Below are 19,242 nucleotides of genomic sequence, written 5' to 3'. Positions count from 1 at the left end.
CTTTTAATACTTCAGCATTTTACAAGTTTCTAAATAAAAATAAAAAAAACACTTGAATGAATTTTCCTTTTTTGTGTTTTTGCTCCTGTTCTCTGTTATTTGTACACTGCTGAAGCCTTATGTTGAATGTAGTGCTACACCTCTGCGAAGCACTCGATGTCTGATGGGTGCTATATAAGTAAATTGCCTTGCGTATCCTTTAATAAGGTAGCGACTTAAAAAGACCTGAAATCAGATGGTTTGCTAATGTTTAGTGTTTAATCGGCCAGTCGTGACGGCAGTGTCCCCAATTCAACTTCCACCACATCGCTCTCTCGCTCTTTCATAGTGTATGTATGAAAAAATATATAATATTAACTAATAGTAATAGTTACTTTAATAATTATACATTGCATTACGTATTTTATAATTGTCAAATAAGGGATAATGGGACCATCCTGACCATATTACAGGTGTTAAGGACGACTTAATGGTATCTCATTATTCTGTGACCCCGCCTTCAGACACTGCTGTTTGGTCTGAGCTGCTGGTGTCTCAGAGATAAACACGGCGTCCTTTTCCTGGTGCTGTGATGCTGCTGGGACCAGTTCCTAATCCTTACGCGTGGACGCTTGGATGGGACCTTTTGCTGTTGCGTTTTAACATAAAGGGCAACTTTAGGCATAGCTTTTTTATTTGCACATGACTGTCTTTTTCAAAAGTTAACCACTGGTACTGGTGCTTGAATCTAACCAATAAACTAGTGAGGGTAAACACCCACCTAATTACACAGGTGTTACTGTGTAAAGTTTCAGTGTTATAATAGTCATCCAGTGATGTTTACGACTGGATTACACAGTAATTATTAACTGTTTACGATGTTTTAAGTTGAATTTTACAGTAAGTATTCGTATCCATCGATTAATTACAACACTTTTATTAATGAATAAAATATTACTATTATTTTTTCATCATTTCCATGTTTAATAATTATTAAGTTGAGCATTTATTAGCAGTGGATATTTGAAAGTCTTGCAGGATGAGTTATGTTGAACGTATTTGGAGTTTGGTCTGATGATTGACTTGATTTAATTACTGCGTCATGCATAAATTGTATGTTCAGGCCGAACAGGCTTCCAAAGCACCGGAGCGGGAGTAGCAACATACTTACAAATAACAGTAAACAAACAGTCCATCCACAAAGGTAGATTCATTTGAGCTTTACAATGATACATTTCTAACTTGGCATTCAACGTCGAGGTCAGGGTTGGTTTGTGATTATCAAAGAGCGAGTGCTGTCCACCGCCGGCATGACTGACGTTAGCCTGCTGACCGCAGGGGCAATAAAACAGTCTGGAAAACCTGCAATCAATTTTATGACTTTTCAATATTTTTAAAAGTAAATGAACTTGTTGTTTAAAAGCTTCCCAGCGCTTTGCATACAGCCGAATAAGCGAGTACATTACATAACCACTAAATAAAGCTTTTTAGATTCCTGTGTATCAGATGGGTTTAATCATGATTTGTATTCCTTCCTGGTTAAACTATAAAACGCCTGACTAACTTGAACCTAACGTTGCAGTGTTCAGATATACAGTATCTGGTTCGTATGTGTGAGCCTGCCTCGGCAAGTGTGTAAAAGTACACTGGTGTGTTTTGCATGAGCACACACACACACCTAGATCCCATCTCCTCTATCGGTGCTCGGCGTCATCATTTGCCAGTGATGACAGCCGCCTCTGTTTAACCCGCCGCAGATCAGTGAGTCAGAGCTACCGTGTTTCTAATCATCCCCACGCAGAAAATCTCCGTCTTTGTTGGCGTTCGCTGATAGCGTCGGTGTTATCCCCGACTCTCCCACCCGGCCAATATCAGAGATTGATTGCTTTTGTCTTGTTATCGGGGTCGTTTAGGTGAGATTGACACATGCTTGCAGGATAAGAAGGCTCCGAGGGGCTCTCAGACTGGGGGGGGGGGGGTCCTCAGTACGATACGGTGGCACGCCGTTAAACATGCATGCTGACCTGCATGAAATGTTGATGATGAATAATCGGCTGCATCACGGGGACTGTAAATAGGTCAAAGTGGCTTCGCCGCGCCTCACTTTGTTTTTGAAGATATGCATTCAATCAGACGCTCACTGCATCTGCTCGTCTGTCTGAAGCTGCAAGCACATCCTCAGCCTTTCAGTCCACCAAGCCGAAGCAGAGCATGAGAAATAAAGACCTCAGTCGGGCGAATGTTTGTTGCGCACTGAATTTCCTCGGCCACTCTGCTGCTTGGCGGTTGCCGGGCGGGGTGGCTTCATGCTCTGCACACTAGCCACACATCCTAAATAATTCACACTCTACTTGAGAATTCTCCAACGGACTCACTGCCGCCATTAGACACTCTCTGGCTGCCAGTTTTTCTTCTTCTTTTTCTTTTTTTGTCGGGGTGCTTGTTTTTCACATTCTGACTTCAGCATTACAACCAGAGAAGAAGACGGCGTGGAGGGGTGTTGAGGAGGGGAAGAAATGAAAAACGAGTAATATCTCAGGTCGATGAGAGTTCATGGACAATCCAATATATAAAAGCGAGTTTACATGCATAACACTTCAACATTAAGATTTTTCACAGAGTTCAGCATATTTTCAACAACTCTCCCTCTACTAGTTTTTTTTTTTTTAATCTGAGACGCCTCTTTGACAATGTCTCCCTCATGCAAAATGCATGAGCGCTTGTGGATCGATACAGGCCCTTTAATCTCTCTACATAGACAGCTCCCGCACTCAGGCGTTGAACCCACACCCATGGCTGCCACCGCTGCAACCCAGATCAGAGGCCAGGAAGAGGGAGAGCAATCTGCTCAAGCCACGAGGGGGTTTCAGCCTCTGAGGTGGGCAGGATGACTGTGGACTGTCTCCAGCATCTTCCAAACAGCACTTGGCCCATACCTGATGCTTCCCCAAGACATTAAAGTCTGCTTGCAAAACAGGTACTACAGCTGGAGTGGAGGCTTGAAGAGTACTTTTTAAAACTCACCACCGCTGGGAAGAAGTCTTTGTGTGTGTGTGTGTGTGTGTGTGTGTGTGCGCTACTGTATTTCTGCTTCAAATACACCACTGTTGCTACTACTACACAGCATACAGCTATAATTCTCTTACTCTGTAACAAACTAATCTCCTGAACTGACATTTGCACTTGAGGCCCAGAATTACCATCAGCAGTGTGCACTCAAGGGACAAGTCCCACGTAGTTTTGTTTTTGTCAGCAATTCCCATTAAAAGAGCAAAAGACCACCACAAACCGATGCGACTAACAAGTATCCAAAGCTCATTCCTTTGTACCCCAGAACTCCTTCGTTGTCCTAAAACCATTAAAAATACATCAGTGAGCAACAGTGCTGCGTGTGGGTGGCGTGTTCCTTCATTAACACCAACACACACCATGTACGTTATTTATACAAACCCCTCTTGATGCCCCAAATATACCAAACGTAGATCAAACCGCCACAGAAAATAGTCCCTGCCTGAAAAAGCAATTCACATGTGCTTGAAAGATGTCTTTTAAAAATGTCTTAAGACCCGAGGAAGGAGACTCTGTGTGGATAAGATGTGACACCGCCTTGACTCTACAGCTGAAATCTGCAGAGCGACGGTGGCGTCTGCCCCTAAAGAGCCAATCAGCAGCCGAACCGGGAAGCATAATGTAGACACGAGAGCACAGCCAAGGTTTACAACAGTTTCAACTGCGTGGTGGCAGGTTTATCAACTCATTATGTTAATTAAGATGTAGTTATGTATATTTCATGAGGTGAATTAGCCTCACCTTTGTTCTGTGCTGTAGTGGAAGGAGTCAGAGATGATAAAAGCGCAGCCACGCTGGGCCGAAATGAAACTGTAACGTGAACTTTCGCACATGGAAACGCCATTTCCTGCCCTTTTTTTTTTTTTTTAGTTCGTGTGCTTTCTGTCACAAGCGTTTGCTCCTCATTCATTTAGATAAGGGCTCGGTCTTGTTAGCCCAAAATAAGTGCCTGCAGGCCAAGTTGGCTGCAGAGTGGCAAGACTTGCTTGTAGAAGGACTTTGCTTAATGTTTTAGGAATATTGCTTTTTGGCCTTTTTAGTGGAATTAGTTAATTGCAGGAAAATAAAAATGCTTACAATCTTATTCTCCCAGCTTTAAATGACAAACTATCCTTTGAAGCTAATTGTATGATGAGATTCAGATTAAATCACTCTGAGTGGTCAGTGAGACTAGAGAAGTGCTATGTAAACGCCGCTTCTTTCCATTTCATTAAGACTGTTGGATTGGTATTTCTGATGGATTCAAATCTAACCAACATTTTAAACATTTGGTGGCGGGTCCAGAGGAAACTCTCATTTCTAACAGTCGGCGCTAATGAACGAGGGGACAGTTTCTTCTTTAGCATTACCACGTTTTCCTTTATTTTGTTCAGCTTTGTTTTTTATGCCGTATTGTTATTTCTGATTGTCCGTTTTGGGCGCCTGGCGTTTTTATTTTGCCGTTTAAGTATATGAATGAGCAAACAGATGGACGCAGAGGCGGAGAAAGTGCAATATTTCCTAGATGTACAACATAGTACATATCGGTGTAAAATGGGATTTATAAGCACCTCGAATCTATACTTATGGATTGTGCTTGAGTAAATTGTTGTTCACCACTGAAACGGCATCACTCGAGAATACGAGCGAGTGTTGAGAGATGTAAAATTAGGGTGTAAAACAGGTATTTCTGCAACCGCTTCCAGGTTAATTCGTTCTTCCTGTGTGGTTGTTTTTTCTTTATTAGATTTTTAAATGCTACAGCTTATTTGCCTTTGAGTTGAGATTCTCCTCACATGTTGGGCGGTCACAGACAGAGAAAGCCCCCCCCCCTTTCCTCAAATCTTACGTACAAAAGAAGATTGCCTCAGCTTCCTTTTATCAACACTTTTGTTTACTTGGGATGTGCCAAATGCGGGATTTAGTGTCACATTTGTCTGAGTGTCTGGCACTTTCACTGAGCTCGTACTTCAGCTGCTCTTATTATCAGCCATTTTGAAGCTGTTACTCATTTTGCCAGTCATTTAGTTATTTCTGAGGCATTGTCGTTTTCATGTCGAGGTACAGTCTGACTGCTCGGAGCTTTGATCATATTTTGTACAAACAGATTTAGGAAACAAAGCAGAAGCGCTGAAGGTTTCTTTGGAGCCTTTGCTGTTTGTAAATATTAAATGAGGGAAGAAACATTATTGCATTTAACTAAAGCAGACCTTAAAGGGAAACGAGGCCAAAGAAAGAAGAAAAAAAACAAACCCCGTCATCGCCGTTTTGGAGCTTTTTGAAATCGCGCTCCTGTAAACTGTTGGCAAACTCTTTTGATTAAGTGAAAAGTGATCAGCCTGGGTGGCGTTTTAAGCTCTCGTAACTTGGACGAGGAAAAGAATTTGAAAGAGAAACTTAAATAATGAACATTAAAGACAAAAATCTTTGAAAAAAACGAGCCCCTGAGCTGAAACTGAGAGCTATCAGTATATCCGGGCCCACCTCCGGATAATGTGTGGCAGTTTAGAAATGATCCGGTATGGCTGATGCATCAGCTCAGCCTCCCCATTGTCTTCCACCCTCAAAGACTCCCTTCTTCCCTCCTCCACTCCCCATAATGCAATGCAGCTTTTGTTCACTCATTCTTTTAACCGTTTCTTTGGCTGCGAGTTGTCACGGCGGGACAAATTAAGGAAGCGGTAATAGGGTTATGTCAAGTAGACGGAGGTGCCGGCTCTGTGCGGATGCCTCCCTCCCTCTGTCTCCATGAAAGGTTACTGCACTCGCTGGGTTTTGTCTCCCCCGCTGTAATGAGAAAGGCAACAGACAAGCCTCTATCAGTCCTGCAACACCTACTGACAGATAGCATTTGGAGAGTGGAGAAAAAGAAGCATTAGGGAAAGAGCGAGCAAGCGTCACAGGAAGTAATACAGCAACACGAGCGTGAACGATGGCAAAGGACACGCTTGACCGGGAAAAACAATCCCTCTCTCCGAGGGTGCTGCACTTCAACATTTACCTATATGATACCTTCATGTTTGTGTATGTATGTGTGTAATTTTCTTTCCTCCAGAGATGCGCCTTGCAGAGTTTGACACTTTAACATTTCCCATCGAACCATCAATATTATGGCCTCAACAGGGCGGCATTAAAGCCAGACATCTTTTGAAATATTGAGCAGCGATCGCAGCATTTTGGTTCGGTATCATAGCGCATTCATGACTCCCACTCGGAGATATTACACTCACATTTCTTCCACCTCCTTTGGGCAAACCCTTTCTCTTCCAGCCGCCATCGTTCCAGGGCAGATGTCCGTGGAAAATCTGTATCAGCGTGCGAGTCCCCGTAGCTACGTTTTGATGGCGGTGGAATGGGAAGGGGGCGGGGGGGAAATGCTGCCCGCGATGTGGTCAGAGGGCAGGGTTGGATCACGGGTAGCGACAGCAGATGCTCCGGGCGCCTCGTTCTACACAGAAGGGTTTTATAACCGCGCAGGTACCTACACGCCGAATACATCCACAGCCGGAGACGCTCCCACGGAGATACAAGCGCTGAGGGAAACACATTGGGACTGGGGCAGAGTAACACACCCACGCAAACTTTATATTTAGAGCGTCTATTTAAGCAGCACTTCTAAAAACACAGGCTCTTACCAAACGCTGGTAGGGGGAAAAAAAAGACTACATAAAACATTCAACAGTCTGACATTTGGTTCAAATGGTGTTTGAGATGGCAATTCAAAGGAGGGCACTGATTTAACCCCTTTGTTTAAATCGTCCACCTGGAAAAAAATCAATAAATCCCCAAATTTAGTCAAATCTCTGAGCTCGATAGATAAGAGCGCGTCTCCTTATCTGGTCCAGTGGTAAAGCAGATATTCACGATTAACTTTAGCCCACTGGAAAGTATAATAGGCTAGTAAGAAATAAAAACACACTTATTAATTTCTATAAACATCTGAAGATGGAACAATTTCAGTTTGGAGAACCACTTGGTGCACGCGACAGCCAGCCTGCACAACAATCGGCTCTAGAAACTGTAAAGTGGAGCTCTACCGAATTTGATGCAACACAATTGAACAAACAAATCCACTTTAGTGATTGTAGTAGTACTCGGTGGCCCCTTCAGTGATTGTGCTCTGCCTTGCAACACTAAAAAAAGAAAGCCTGTGGTTGCACTTTTGAAGCCGATAGGACCTGGAGCCAGAACAGGAGCCTTCAGGGAGAAACCACTGTGATGTCCATAGCCTCCAGGCACCTTTAGACTTGGACATTGACAGTATTGGGTGAAAAGAAATCATTAAGCTTACAGGAGACTAAAAGTCTAGAAATGGAGCTGTGGAGAAAGCCTCAATGGACCCTTAAATTAGCCGCTAAATTTAAGACGTTCATACACAAATGCTTCCCAGAAGGGTTGAAACCTGCTTCCTTTGTTCGGTTCTTGATTAACTTGTTGATTAATTTTCATGTAACTGATCAATCTTTTAAAAACCGTCATATTCCTCGTTTGCCTCGAGCATCGGTCCAAAACACAAAAATATTAAAGCTCGAGAAGTCTTAATGAATCGATATGTCAGTTGTCACTTCAAACGCATTTATCCTCATTAGTTACATTAAAAATGTAAACATGTATGAGGAAAGGCAAGTGGCGTTATCCTTTCGAAATAAACAGCGGAGTGATTTATTGCTCGGGTTGGGAAAAACACGAACGCCATCAGCTTGAGTTCGATGATCAAAGCCATCTCCGCGGCGATCGCGTTCGATGGTTTTTAAATGGTCTGAGGTTAGGGACAGGTGCGTCGATAAATGAGGTAGCTGCACCAATAATGTTTTAAAATCCAACACATTTCGAGCATTTTAGATGTTTCCAGTTACACACACGCACGTTCACACATTTCCTGACACCTTCTGGCCCGGCTGTGGTTTCTTACGCTCCATTCTAATATGATATGTGTGCGCAGGAGGCCGCTTTGGCCCAGTGCGTCTGACAGTATTGATGTACCATTTCTCACCTGCCGCTGCTAAATATGAGAGCATGGTAGTTGCAGTGTGAACCCCTGACCCCTCTGGGAGACACACCGGCATTCACAGTTGTGCGAAATAGGTCTCTGGTTCCCCGAATGCCTGTTTAGAGTAATGGTCAAAGGTATGCCTGCAGGAAGGGAACATTACTGGGCATGACCAATCTGCTCCCAAATGGAATACACTTTATGTCACTGCACCAATCTATGTAATTGACTTTGCGTTGGGGCTGAAGCCATTATGGTTAAGGGTGCTTCTTTTTCCTTTTTTCTTTTTAACAGAATGTCAGTGGAATCTGAAATGCACTCGGATGGCAGATTCTGAGAAAGATTGCTCTGGACGGATTTGAATTTTGGAACATTTTGGCCACGAATGTGTTCGACGGGGACCGTGCACTGTCTCATGTTTTCACACACAGCCCTCAGACTGCAAAGCGCTGCTGCCAGGGAGTATTCACTCGGTCTGTGGGACTGCGGTTAGGCCGCGGACAACAGGTGAATGCAATTAACAAGGCGGTGGAAGAGAGGAGCAGCGGTGCTCTGAACCCCGAGGACTGGATTTGAGAGCGTTCCTCTGACTAACTTAGCAGTGGCGTGATTACAGTGTCGTGGTGCTGTGTAGCCTCGCATGTCTGCGTTACAAAAATGAAGTGAATTATCCAAAATGAAGTTTTATGGCAGAGCTCACTTCAACAAACACACACACGATGGTGTGGATAGTTTAAGTAGCCCCAGTGAAATTATATATTGGTATATTCAATAACACTGCAATATGAAATTGTACCTGGCATGTTATAGAAATCTTGAAATAACAAAATATATAAAAACAAATGCACGTTTAAGAACATTTGTACTATTTTGCCGATCCTGTAAAACTGACGTGCGCTGAGCCCATAAGTATCAAAAGGTTCGTCTCGATAATTAAATACCTCACAAGCAGACATATTTCATATTTATAAATCCTGTGAATCAAGCATGTGTCTGTGTTTTGGGTAGTGCTCTTTTATGTGCACACATTTTTAACAGATGTATTCAAATGAAAACACCTTGCCCTGTTAAATCCCAGCTAATATAGGATTCAAAGAGCTCTCTGAATCTTGTATTAGCTGGTCTAACAAAGGGAAGCGTACCTCTGTGTCATCTTGTGGTTTACCATATATGTCGTTTAACACCAGCTGTTCTGGGGTTTATAAATAAGGACAAAGGGACACGTCATTAGAAAGGTTATTAAAATGATCACAGCTAATAACCCTTCAATGGTCACGTGCTCTGTGAGCCACCAGGTCCTCATCTAGCTCCAAGTGTTTGCCTACAGTTTAATTAATCGTTGCAGGCTCGTCCTCGTCGACAGCTAAGCTAACCTGAAGCTAATAAAACATTGTGATGCTTTCATGTTTCTGTTATATAAGTCCTCCAGTTAAATTTGGCATCGATTTCAAAGTTCTGTTAATCACATGTAACATATCTGCTTGGCTCAGTTTATGAAGTGGAGCTGCTGGGATCATATTCTGGCTGCAGTGGCGGCCACGCTATTTTTTGTTTGTGACCATCACGTATATACAGCATGTAGGGACTTAGGGCTGTGCGATATGACCAAAATCTCATATCATAAGACATTTATCGTCCCGACAACGATATGTATCACAAAAATGTTACATTTTCTGTAAATTCTGTGAATCTCGGGCAACTCTGTGAAGTGTTTTCAGCTGGGCGTCGTGTACCTGGACTCGAGTGTTACATAAGTTAGAATTTTCTTTGTGAGTATTTATTACAGGGCGTGTTCTAAGGTTTATTTTTTAGCACCCGACGGCTCTTTTTAGCTTCCCGTCCGTAAACACTCTGCATACTATTTCACGTAATTATGTTTATTTTGAAAAATCTCAACAGGATCTTCAGCTTTATTTTGAAAGGTTAATGTGGAAAATAAACAAGCGGACGGCGGAGCCACGCCATGGTTTTACCGTCGTTGTTGCTAACGACAACACTTAAAAACAGTTGGTTGTCCGCCCGTAGTGTGGTTATATTAAATATAAGAGAGAGAGAGAGCTTTGAAAACGATGAAAAAATATTTCCGTAAACAAACGATAGCGTGATATCGTCACCCGATATATATATCGTTATATCCAACAGCCCTATAGAGACCTATGCATATGTATGCATGTTTGTTTATTATTAATGTGTGGAGTTTGTCCCAGATGTGAAGCACAGTAACCGTGTGTCTGAAAAAGTGCTATTTGAATAAAATGACTCTTTCCCCTGGAAATCTAGAAACTGAAGCCCTAATAGTTTCTAACAGTGTGATATATTTGATATATACATGTCATGTAGGCAGGTGGTAAGCTTCTCAGCTTTTCTCCAGAGCATTTTTGTTCCTGGTGAAGGATGTTTTGGGACGTAACTGAGGGTTCAAGGATGGAGGATGATAGATTTTGTTCAGATTGTAAAGCCCAAGAAACAGACTTGTAATTTTAAACAGTGTACATATACAAACATACTCCTCTGTTTCTGTTGCGTTCGTTTCCTTTCTCATTTAACTCGTTTCTAGCCGCTTAAAGACAAAGTGTCTGAATTCGTATATCTGCTGGTTGAGACATTAGTTTCTCCATGTACTTCCATGTAGTCACAAGCTTACATGCTCCGTGTTATATCATCCCCAAGAGCAACTCTTGCCGCCTCTGAATTTTTCATCATTGATCTGATGTGATTTCCATGCTTGGCCATCCCTCTGCCCTGTCAGCTCTCTCTCTATCGCAGCTTCGCTCGGCCTAGAGGGCTAACAGGGCGTGAGCCATCGCCCCCGTTTATTGTCTCCCACCATGGCTGGACCAAACCTTTCCCCATCTTCCACCCATACCACCTAGCAGTATCACGCACACGCGCTCCTCGATGTCTTTTAGCTGCAAGCGCACCAGACTTTTAGGTGAGAGGGTGGTAAAACGGTCAATGTATTGATGCTGACTGTCCGCTGCCATAAAGCTCAATCAACCCTCTCCTTCCCTGCCTTGTCAAAGCAGCCGGAGCAGCAGCGGCTCGGTGTGTATGTGTGTTATTGGTGTAGACAGCGTGGCGTGGACGGTTGATATATGACAGTGGAGGAGGCAGAGTCGGTACCCCTCGGCTTTTGCTCTGCCTTCCCCAGTAGAAGCTTTCAAAATGCTCTAATATCTGGCCAGAGCTCAGTGAGCGATGGCCAGAGCCAACCTGCTGATCTTAGCACTGGGTGCATTAGTTTGCCATAAAGAAGCAGTGATTGTAAGACGCGGCAGGCGAAAACATATGAGGATGAATGACACCATATAAAAGCCAAGCTCTGTTTCAAAATCCATTAGAGAGGCAAGTGCCTCAGCTCCAAATGCAGCAAAAGCCAGGGCCCCACATCCTACCCCGGCATCCGATTGAAGCGCAGGTCGTAGCTCGTTCCTCCAGTTCCTCCCTTAACTGTCCGTTTAATCAAATTTTTAATCAATGTGTTAGTACGTGACAGCTCTGAGGGAAGAAATGGCATACTTCACTCGGTGCAGAATATCGGCATCCGAAGATAGGTGGGAGACGAATGCAGCTCATTTGGTGCTAAGAGTGAGCTTTTTTGGGTCTGTGTGTACAGGCTTCACTTTCTTCTCGATTTAATGTGTGCAGACATGTGTAATTGTGTGCGTGTTTTTCTTTGCTTCCGTGAAAGTTCCAGCCTCCCCGTGGCACTGCCTCCTAATTACTCAGATCTGCGCTCAAAGTGAAGAAATAATGAACGAGAGCTTTAATTATGCCTCCAGACAAAGGATCCCTGATGCCTCCGCAACACCGCTGGCACACTGAGATGGGTGAGGGCAGGTTAAACAGAAACCCTTTCCTCTCGGTGCAGAAAGCTGGTCAGCCTTGAATGCAGACCGAGGCTGCAACTTGACGTGATGCTGTAAAGTGCAGATATGGGAGCGGAGGAATTTTAAAAAAAAAAAGACGAGCTACATACGTTTGTTATCTCTAACAGATATGACACAACCTTTAATTAGTGGGGATCCCTGAAGCTCTGGGCCTGAGATATAATCAGCGGACCTTTAGCAAGAGCACAACCCTCCCCTCTCTGGGTACCCTCGAGGCAGGCTGATCGAGGCGTCCTCATGCCCCCTCTTCTACAGCGGGGTTGGCTGGCACTCTGGAGATGCCAGATAATGAGGAAGCCTGTCAGAGGGGCACTTCAGCGGTGCCCCTCCAAAGGCCTCACTGCTTCTTAACAAAATCCACCAGCACCAAACACTGCTGCTTTGTTTTCCTCAGAGTGCGCCTCCAGAGGTCTTGGCTGCGTGTCCGGCAGGGTGGAGCGCCCCCCCGGAGAATGTGACACATCCCTGTATTTATTTTCATACGCATTTAGAATGACTGGATCGCTGAATAATATTGCATAATGCTCACGCTGACATGTTTGTGTTTTGTTCAGACTCTGGTGGTCGTCCTGATGGGGGAGCTGTGTCCATAGTGAAGTGCAGGGTGCAGTAGCAAAGTACATCTATTCAGCTGCTCTGCAGTCTAGAGATACTTGGCAAATGGTGCATTTGAGAGCAGACACACACCCACAGCTTTATATGCATAACCAACATTCCAGCTAAAAATATATAAAATATTCAGTTACTAAGAAATGAGGAAAAAAAGATGAATTGTTCGGAACGGTGCCTTTTTAATTGAACTGATTTCTTTGTTTTTTGGTTGTGATGTTTCAGTGAATATTACCTACAAAATATAAAATAGTTTTCTTTGCATATTAGGATTGCATTAGGAAAATATTTTATATGTGGCGATGCACGGCTATATATATATATATATATATATATATATATATATATATATATAAAAAGGCTGTAACATTTGGCCCAAAAATCTGCAAAGTGTGAAAATTTCAGACAAGTCATTAATTAACATTCACCGGTATTCCTGTGATAGCGGTGCCAGCGTTGCTACACTGCAGGCTCTTTAAAGCCAAGTTGTTTGGATCATAAAGAAGTAAAATGCTGTTGTTGTTTAGCTCTGTGCACATGCAGCGACAGTCGACCGAGTTAATGTAGGAAAACAGAAATTTGAAAAATCGACACGTCGAAATTCCACATATTTTTCCTAAAACATCTCAGCCTGTTCATCGTGTTTTTTTTGTTCTTTTTTTAAATGAATGCATCATTAAATTTGAATGTTTTCAGTACTACTTGTACTTTTATACAGTAAAAAGTATTAGGTAAAACTCATTACCTAATACTATCGGCCTGCTTTCTATCATTACACATTCTATCTGTCGGTGTATCTATCACGCTCGAGTGATGATAGCTTTAGTAATTAAGATCCCGGATTCATTCATGAATGAACGATTGAACGAGTTTACTTTTTCTTCATGATCTAATCATGATTAAGTGATGGTTTCAGCCAAACCCTGAATTGGAAGAGTCATTACACACCAACGATTTATACGTTACAGTGACTCGACAAATATACAATTACTTCCTGCTTTATAAAATATGTTTGAATATAAATTAAAAATGCAAAGTCAAGTGTAAAGTTGCAGATATTTTTGAATACCTTAATGCAGTATTTTATACTTATTGATACTGGTCAGCGAAGTATGTGTCTTCCCCCACTGTCAGAGTGATGGAGTTAAGGGAAATAAACAGTCATCTCTTATGATGATTAGTGTGAGTGTGCTCTATTGATCAGCGGTCATACGATAAACAGCGGCGAACTGGAGTGCGCCGCCAATCGTTTGGGCCCCATTAGTCGCCGCTTGTATTGCCTTTGATTATTGCTGAGTGTGCTCCCAGTGCACGTGATGGCTTTTTACTGCAAGAACTGCTGCTTTCAACCTTTCTTGGAGGAGCACATTAACGTAGCGCCGGCACAAAAGACAAACACGGGCTCATATACAAAGACAGAGGAGATGCTTTTGAAGGAGATTGAACACACATTTTAAAGCTCGCATTGCCCGAAACGAGCCCAGAGCGGAGACTCGACAGAAATGTGCACACACCTGCAAAATCCCGCGCGCCTGCTGACTTAATGACAATCAAACACAAGTCCGGACTCAGAGGGTAAATCGTGGTCTTTAACAGGACGGTAACAGAGGCGGGCAAAGACGTGACAGAGGCGACGGTGACAGTGATGATGATGGTGATTGTGGTAATAATCATTACGCTGATTATTACGGGCCTGCCACAGCAATGTGGTGATTGCACTTGAAGGAAGAAATGGAGGAAGACAAAGGGTGATGGTGACAAAACTGATCGTGATGATTAAGATCACTTTTTTTTTTCTTTTTGTGATCAACTATGAGCCGTTCGCTGCAGTTGTTGATCTTTCTTTAATTGGCAGAGCAGCAGTGTGTGGAGTTAACTGAGGATATCTCTGCTGTTTGAGGGCTTTGATTTCACATGACATAAAGAAAAGGCACCGTTGAGAACATTCCAGAAACTCCCTTTGAAGGGAGTGATCTGGCAGTGCTCATTTGAATTATTAACTGGGTGAGACAGACAGATACAGAAAAAAGAAAGACAAAAAAAAAAAGGAGCCAAAAAGCAAGAGATGGAAAACACATAGAGGAGGGACGGAGAGATGGATCCCCATCTGTAGCAGGCGATGCCAAACTGTTAATCCTAAAGCACGCCCAGATATCAGCGAGGACCGGTCTTTGCATCAAACAGTCAGGCCAATTATACAGACAAAGCGTGTATATTGGTAATGAAGATGACTACCAATAAAGGTGAGTGCTTATTTCATTTAATGATTTTTCTATTATTTCGTTTTTCTCTTTGAAGTTAGCGAAATACACGACCGAATATGTAATTACAGGTCAACTATCCCCCTGTGGCTGCTTGGAATTATTTAATCTGCAGAGGGAGTGTCCCAGAGAGAGTTAATTCTCCTCTGCCGCCGTGTTGTGTCTCCCACAGCAGGACCCAATTATTACTGTCATTACGGCCACAACGCCAAACTTAGAAGGTGACACATCAGGTAATGTACGTGCAGAAAAATGGGAATAGCAGAACTTTGTAGATCTGCATATGCATTGTGTAGATCAGAGCATTAAGCAAGCAGAGCTGCTTCTTAGCATGAAATGGGCATGAACAAAAATACATGCTGATTATAACGATACAACTCAATAACTGTGTGAAACTTTAGTAGAAAGAGGCACACATGGACACATGTTATAGCTAGGTCTGCTCCAGACTCACTAATTTGTCTGTTGAGAAAAAATTGAAAATTTGTTCCTTTATTTACTTATTGGACAAAATAAAGGAACATTTACTCAGATAATGGTAAGCAGTCTTATTGTTTTAAAAATAATAATATAAAAATAGCCGTCTATTGTTGCGTAGGGTTTGTGAAATTTCTGTGGAGGGTTCTGGGTTGATAATGCGTTGTTGTATGTTGGTATTATATTTACAGTTCTTTTGGTCATGTTGGGTTTTCTCTACCTTCGTGTTGGTCGAGTGAAGCAGCGACACCACGGGTGCAGCGGGTAGCTGTTTCAATGACCACCCCCCATGTTGACCCTGAAAAAAATCTAGACAATTCTTATAAATATATCTACTGATTGAATCGCCTTCTATGATTTCCATTTTCAAGTCTTCGTCCGTACAATGACGTGTTTTAGCGTTCGCTCGGACAGTTTGCATTAACTTTTTAAAAGTTCTTTGAAAGTTCAAAACGCTGCTGTTACTTCGCTCTAGCCTGTCTCGTTAACTGGTAACCTTTACTGTTCGGACCGACTCTGCCGCGATGAAGACGAGGCAGGAAGAGAAAGTGCCACAATGCTACATGAACTGGACCTTTATTTCCTTTCTTATAGGGCACCCAACACGCTACACAACAATCAGATAACTGTTACACTGAAACTCAGGCATCTCTAAACACTTTGCAGCTGATTACAATCACTTAATCACCTCTATTAGCATGCACTTCACAATGCTGCAGCAAAGTGCTGGTAATGTTACATCTTACACCCTCAGTCACTCACTTTCTGCTACACCAGACCTGCGCTACACACAAATGATCCACAAGGCCACCTTCTTTGAAAGCAAAGCTTTGGCCGGTACTTCTAAATGAAGAGAATCACTGCACCTCAGATTCAGCGTCTCATTAGTCAACCACGAGCACAGAACGTTCTGTCTTGTGTATAAACGAATGCTCGACTCATAGAATTAGAGTCGGATCAATTGATGCTTCGAATCACTGATTTTCAGCATTGACAGCCTTAAGCCTGATCCGTGCTCGTCACCTTTTTCCAATACAGTTCCGGGCCTTCACATGAAGGCAGCATCCCTCATGTTATCCATGTCTAAGGAACTCCTATTGTCTTCTGTTGAAAAACCAAAGCTATGAGCATAACAGTCGATCTCAACAAGAACCCAAAAGACAAAAATCCAGTAAAGAGTTTAATAGTTTGATGTCAGTCTGGATCATACTACATCCATGCCTTCAATTTCTCCAGAGGTTCATGAATATTTTGAATAAGGTTAAGCTGAATTAGCTAAGTTAAGTTATTCGTGATTGATCCTTGTAGGGAAATTGCATTAAACCCATTCTCGGTATTGGGATTAAGAACCAGCATCAGTTCTAGGCATGTGCACTGGTCAAAGCCCCTTTGGAGAATCTAACCTTGCATGTTATTGATGGCAGGAATAACTTAAATTCACAGAGAGAACATTATTAGACAAATTTCTAAATATATCAAATGTTTTGGATGACGTTCTCGAGAGTAAATACATCTGGCCAAACCCAGTCGATGACCCGAGTTCTGCCTTTCTCTGCTGAAACATCAAGGGTCTGAATCCAGGGCTGCGTTGGATAACATTCAAGCTGGATTTCTTGCTTTTCCCCCCTCTGACTTCGATCTCTATACCCAACTGGTGCCCGTGATGTAATGAATACATCTTGTGCATTCTCTTTGTCTGCTTCTTTTAAAGCAGTATCAAAGAGAATTAATCAGAAAAATACATTAAAAGGAAGCTCGAAGTTGTTTTTCTTGTACAGTTTAGCGTGCTCTACAGTACATGCTTGGCTGAATGCATGTTTACAGCTGAGTAGATGAAGAGGGATGTCACGACTGGGCCTAATCACAGCCTGTTTTTGTGTAAATGCACTTTCCCCTGGCTTTACGGATAGATCTGCTATACGTGCCGTGCGGTTTATGTCCTTGAGCGCGCGCGCACGCACAGGCGGAGGAGAGGGAGGTGCTGCCCGACCACCGAGGGGGGGTGTGTGTTTATGTGTGCTTTTGCGGGATGGGGGGGCCGCAATTAAAAGGCAGCATGCAGTGTCCCACGAGGTGCTAATGCCCAGGATCAGCTGTTCTAATGTCATTCACATCCCCTCTGCTATTCAGCCAGCCCGTTTGATGTATGAATCCACCAGGGACTTCATCAGTACCCCCCCCCCCCCCCTTTCATTCTACCAGCACCTCTTTCATACCCCCACCCTAACCTACCCAACCCCCTGTCGGCTCTTCAACCCCTCCTCCTCCTCCCGAGCTTGCACAGAACCTCCCCTTCTGTGTCTGAATGCTTATGTTGGCTTTTATCGCACACAAAGTAAACAGAGTCGCGCCAGGGATAGTGAGCGAGAGAAAAGGGGAGAGAGAGAGATCGGCAGAGACCGAGAGAGAGAGAGAGCGTGAGAGAGAGAGAGTGCAATAGTGATAAACGTGGAACATGCACATTGTCTGCGCACCGCTCGCCTCCCTGCTACATCTTCAATAGCGACACAAAAGCCAGCAAAAGGGAAATTTAAAAGGCAAGAGGAGGCAGAGGAAGGGAACTGATCCGAGGAGGGAGAGAGAGAGAGAGTGAGTAAGTGAGTGGGAGCGAGCGAGCCAGAGAAAGAGAGAGAGAAGAAGAAGAGAGTAGAGCAAAAGGATCTCCCTGCTAAATGCGCAAAGCGTCCCGTCACCCCACGCTGAGCTCCATGGCCAACTCCGGCTGCCTCCTGCTCTCCGGCTCCGGGATGCTACCTCACTCGCTCCAGTGTCCCCCTGCCTTCCTCTACCTGCCCGAGGTAAGACTGAACGATGCTCGCTTTGTCGACCCTCGCTCTCTCTCCTCTCCCTCGCTCTGCATCCCTTTTCGTCTCTCCGTGCGCTCCTCGGCAGCACGTGACGGCATCGCGCTCGCTTTGTGCTGTTACTCAGAGTACTTTCACCCGCCTAACCCTTGACCCTCAGCCTGCCTTTGAGGAGTAGAAAGAGGGGGGCAGGAGGCGGAGGTGGAGCGGGGATCACCTCCTTTAATTCTACCCTCTGAACCGTCCCGCTCTTCATCGCCTCCCGTCTTCCTCTTCTCTCTCCAGTGCCTCCCTTTTTTTGAGTGAAATTAAAGCAGTGAATTAGCGATCGCTGTGACGTGGGAGCACGTAGCGTTTGTGTACAACAGTCGCTTCATGACTCATTGTGCTTGGAAATGTTTTCTCGGTCAGTCTGTTGTGCTCTGTCACTTCTGTGCTGCAAAGATGAGGCAATTTTACAGTTAGTTGTGTTTTTAAATGGGAAAATTCCTTTTAAAAAATTGCTTCTTTATCTCAGATTTTTTTTATGCAAGTAGATGCCAACTTTTTCTGTAGCTGACTGCAAAAAACACTCCTCGTTTATCTACATGTGGTAGTTGTGCATGTGTTACCCAGTCTGATCCCTGCCTGTGTTTGCTAAAATCACATTCCACATGAATCTTCAAGACACGAATTTAAATTTTAACCCTGAATTTAGGAAGTTAGAGCTTCGAGGGCTTTGAGGAGTAACGAACAAAGCAGTGATGACACGAGATCGCTCCTATTTGAATTATTATTGCAATGTGTGCAGTTTATTTTTGTTATGAGCTTCAAAAAGAAAAAGTCCACATTTCTTGGTCATCTCCTTTTTTGGACTATCCTTGCCGTATAATCCTTTGATTTCATGTGGTTACGGGCAACAGAAAATCTGTATTTGTTTAAAACACACATTAAGGTTTAAACTAAAACTGCTCTCACCGTGAGATTTGTTTAAATTTAACAAACCAAGCGCCTCATTCTTCACCCCTTAATTTTTCTCATAGTGGCAACACTTTGAATAATTATATCTCTCAGCAAATTAACATTGATTTTTTCCTTTTTGTGCGTGTGCGCGAGTGTGTTTGCCATCCTCCTTTGGAAATTGATTCTGTCACTGATCCCCTTGTTTTGTGAAACCTGAAGACTGCAATCTTCTGAAGGGAGGT

General features: G+C 43.4%; 1 protein-coding gene across 16 annotated transcripts in view; it reads left to right on the top strand.

The window, feature by feature from the left end:
* The window catches only part of LOC120738381 (RNA binding protein fox-1 homolog 3-like), a 419,925-nt gene that overhangs the window by 304,661 nt on the left and 96,022 nt on the right, over window positions 1-19,242 (top strand). The window contains exon 2 of one of the 16 annotated variants that reach the window (XM_040039699.1): window positions 1,966-18,052. The exons of the other annotated variants lie outside the window; for them this stretch is intronic. Within the exon in view, the coding sequence (XP_039895633.1) occupies window positions 17,927-18,052 (126 nt within the window). The 5' untranslated portion in view covers window positions 1,966-17,926. The remainder of the gene's footprint in view (window positions 1-1,965; window positions 18,053-19,242) is intronic. 16 annotated transcript variants of the gene reach the window in all.

The sequence above is a fragment of the Simochromis diagramma genome, unplaced genomic scaffold (assembly GCF_900408965.1).
Source record: "Simochromis diagramma unplaced genomic scaffold, fSimDia1.1 OVJJ01000321.1, whole genome shotgun sequence".
Lineage (NCBI taxonomy): Eukaryota > Metazoa > Chordata > Actinopteri > Cichliformes > Cichlidae > Simochromis > Simochromis diagramma.
Note: the sequence above shows the minus strand (reverse complement) of the source record. Positions and strands in the feature narration are given on the sequence as shown.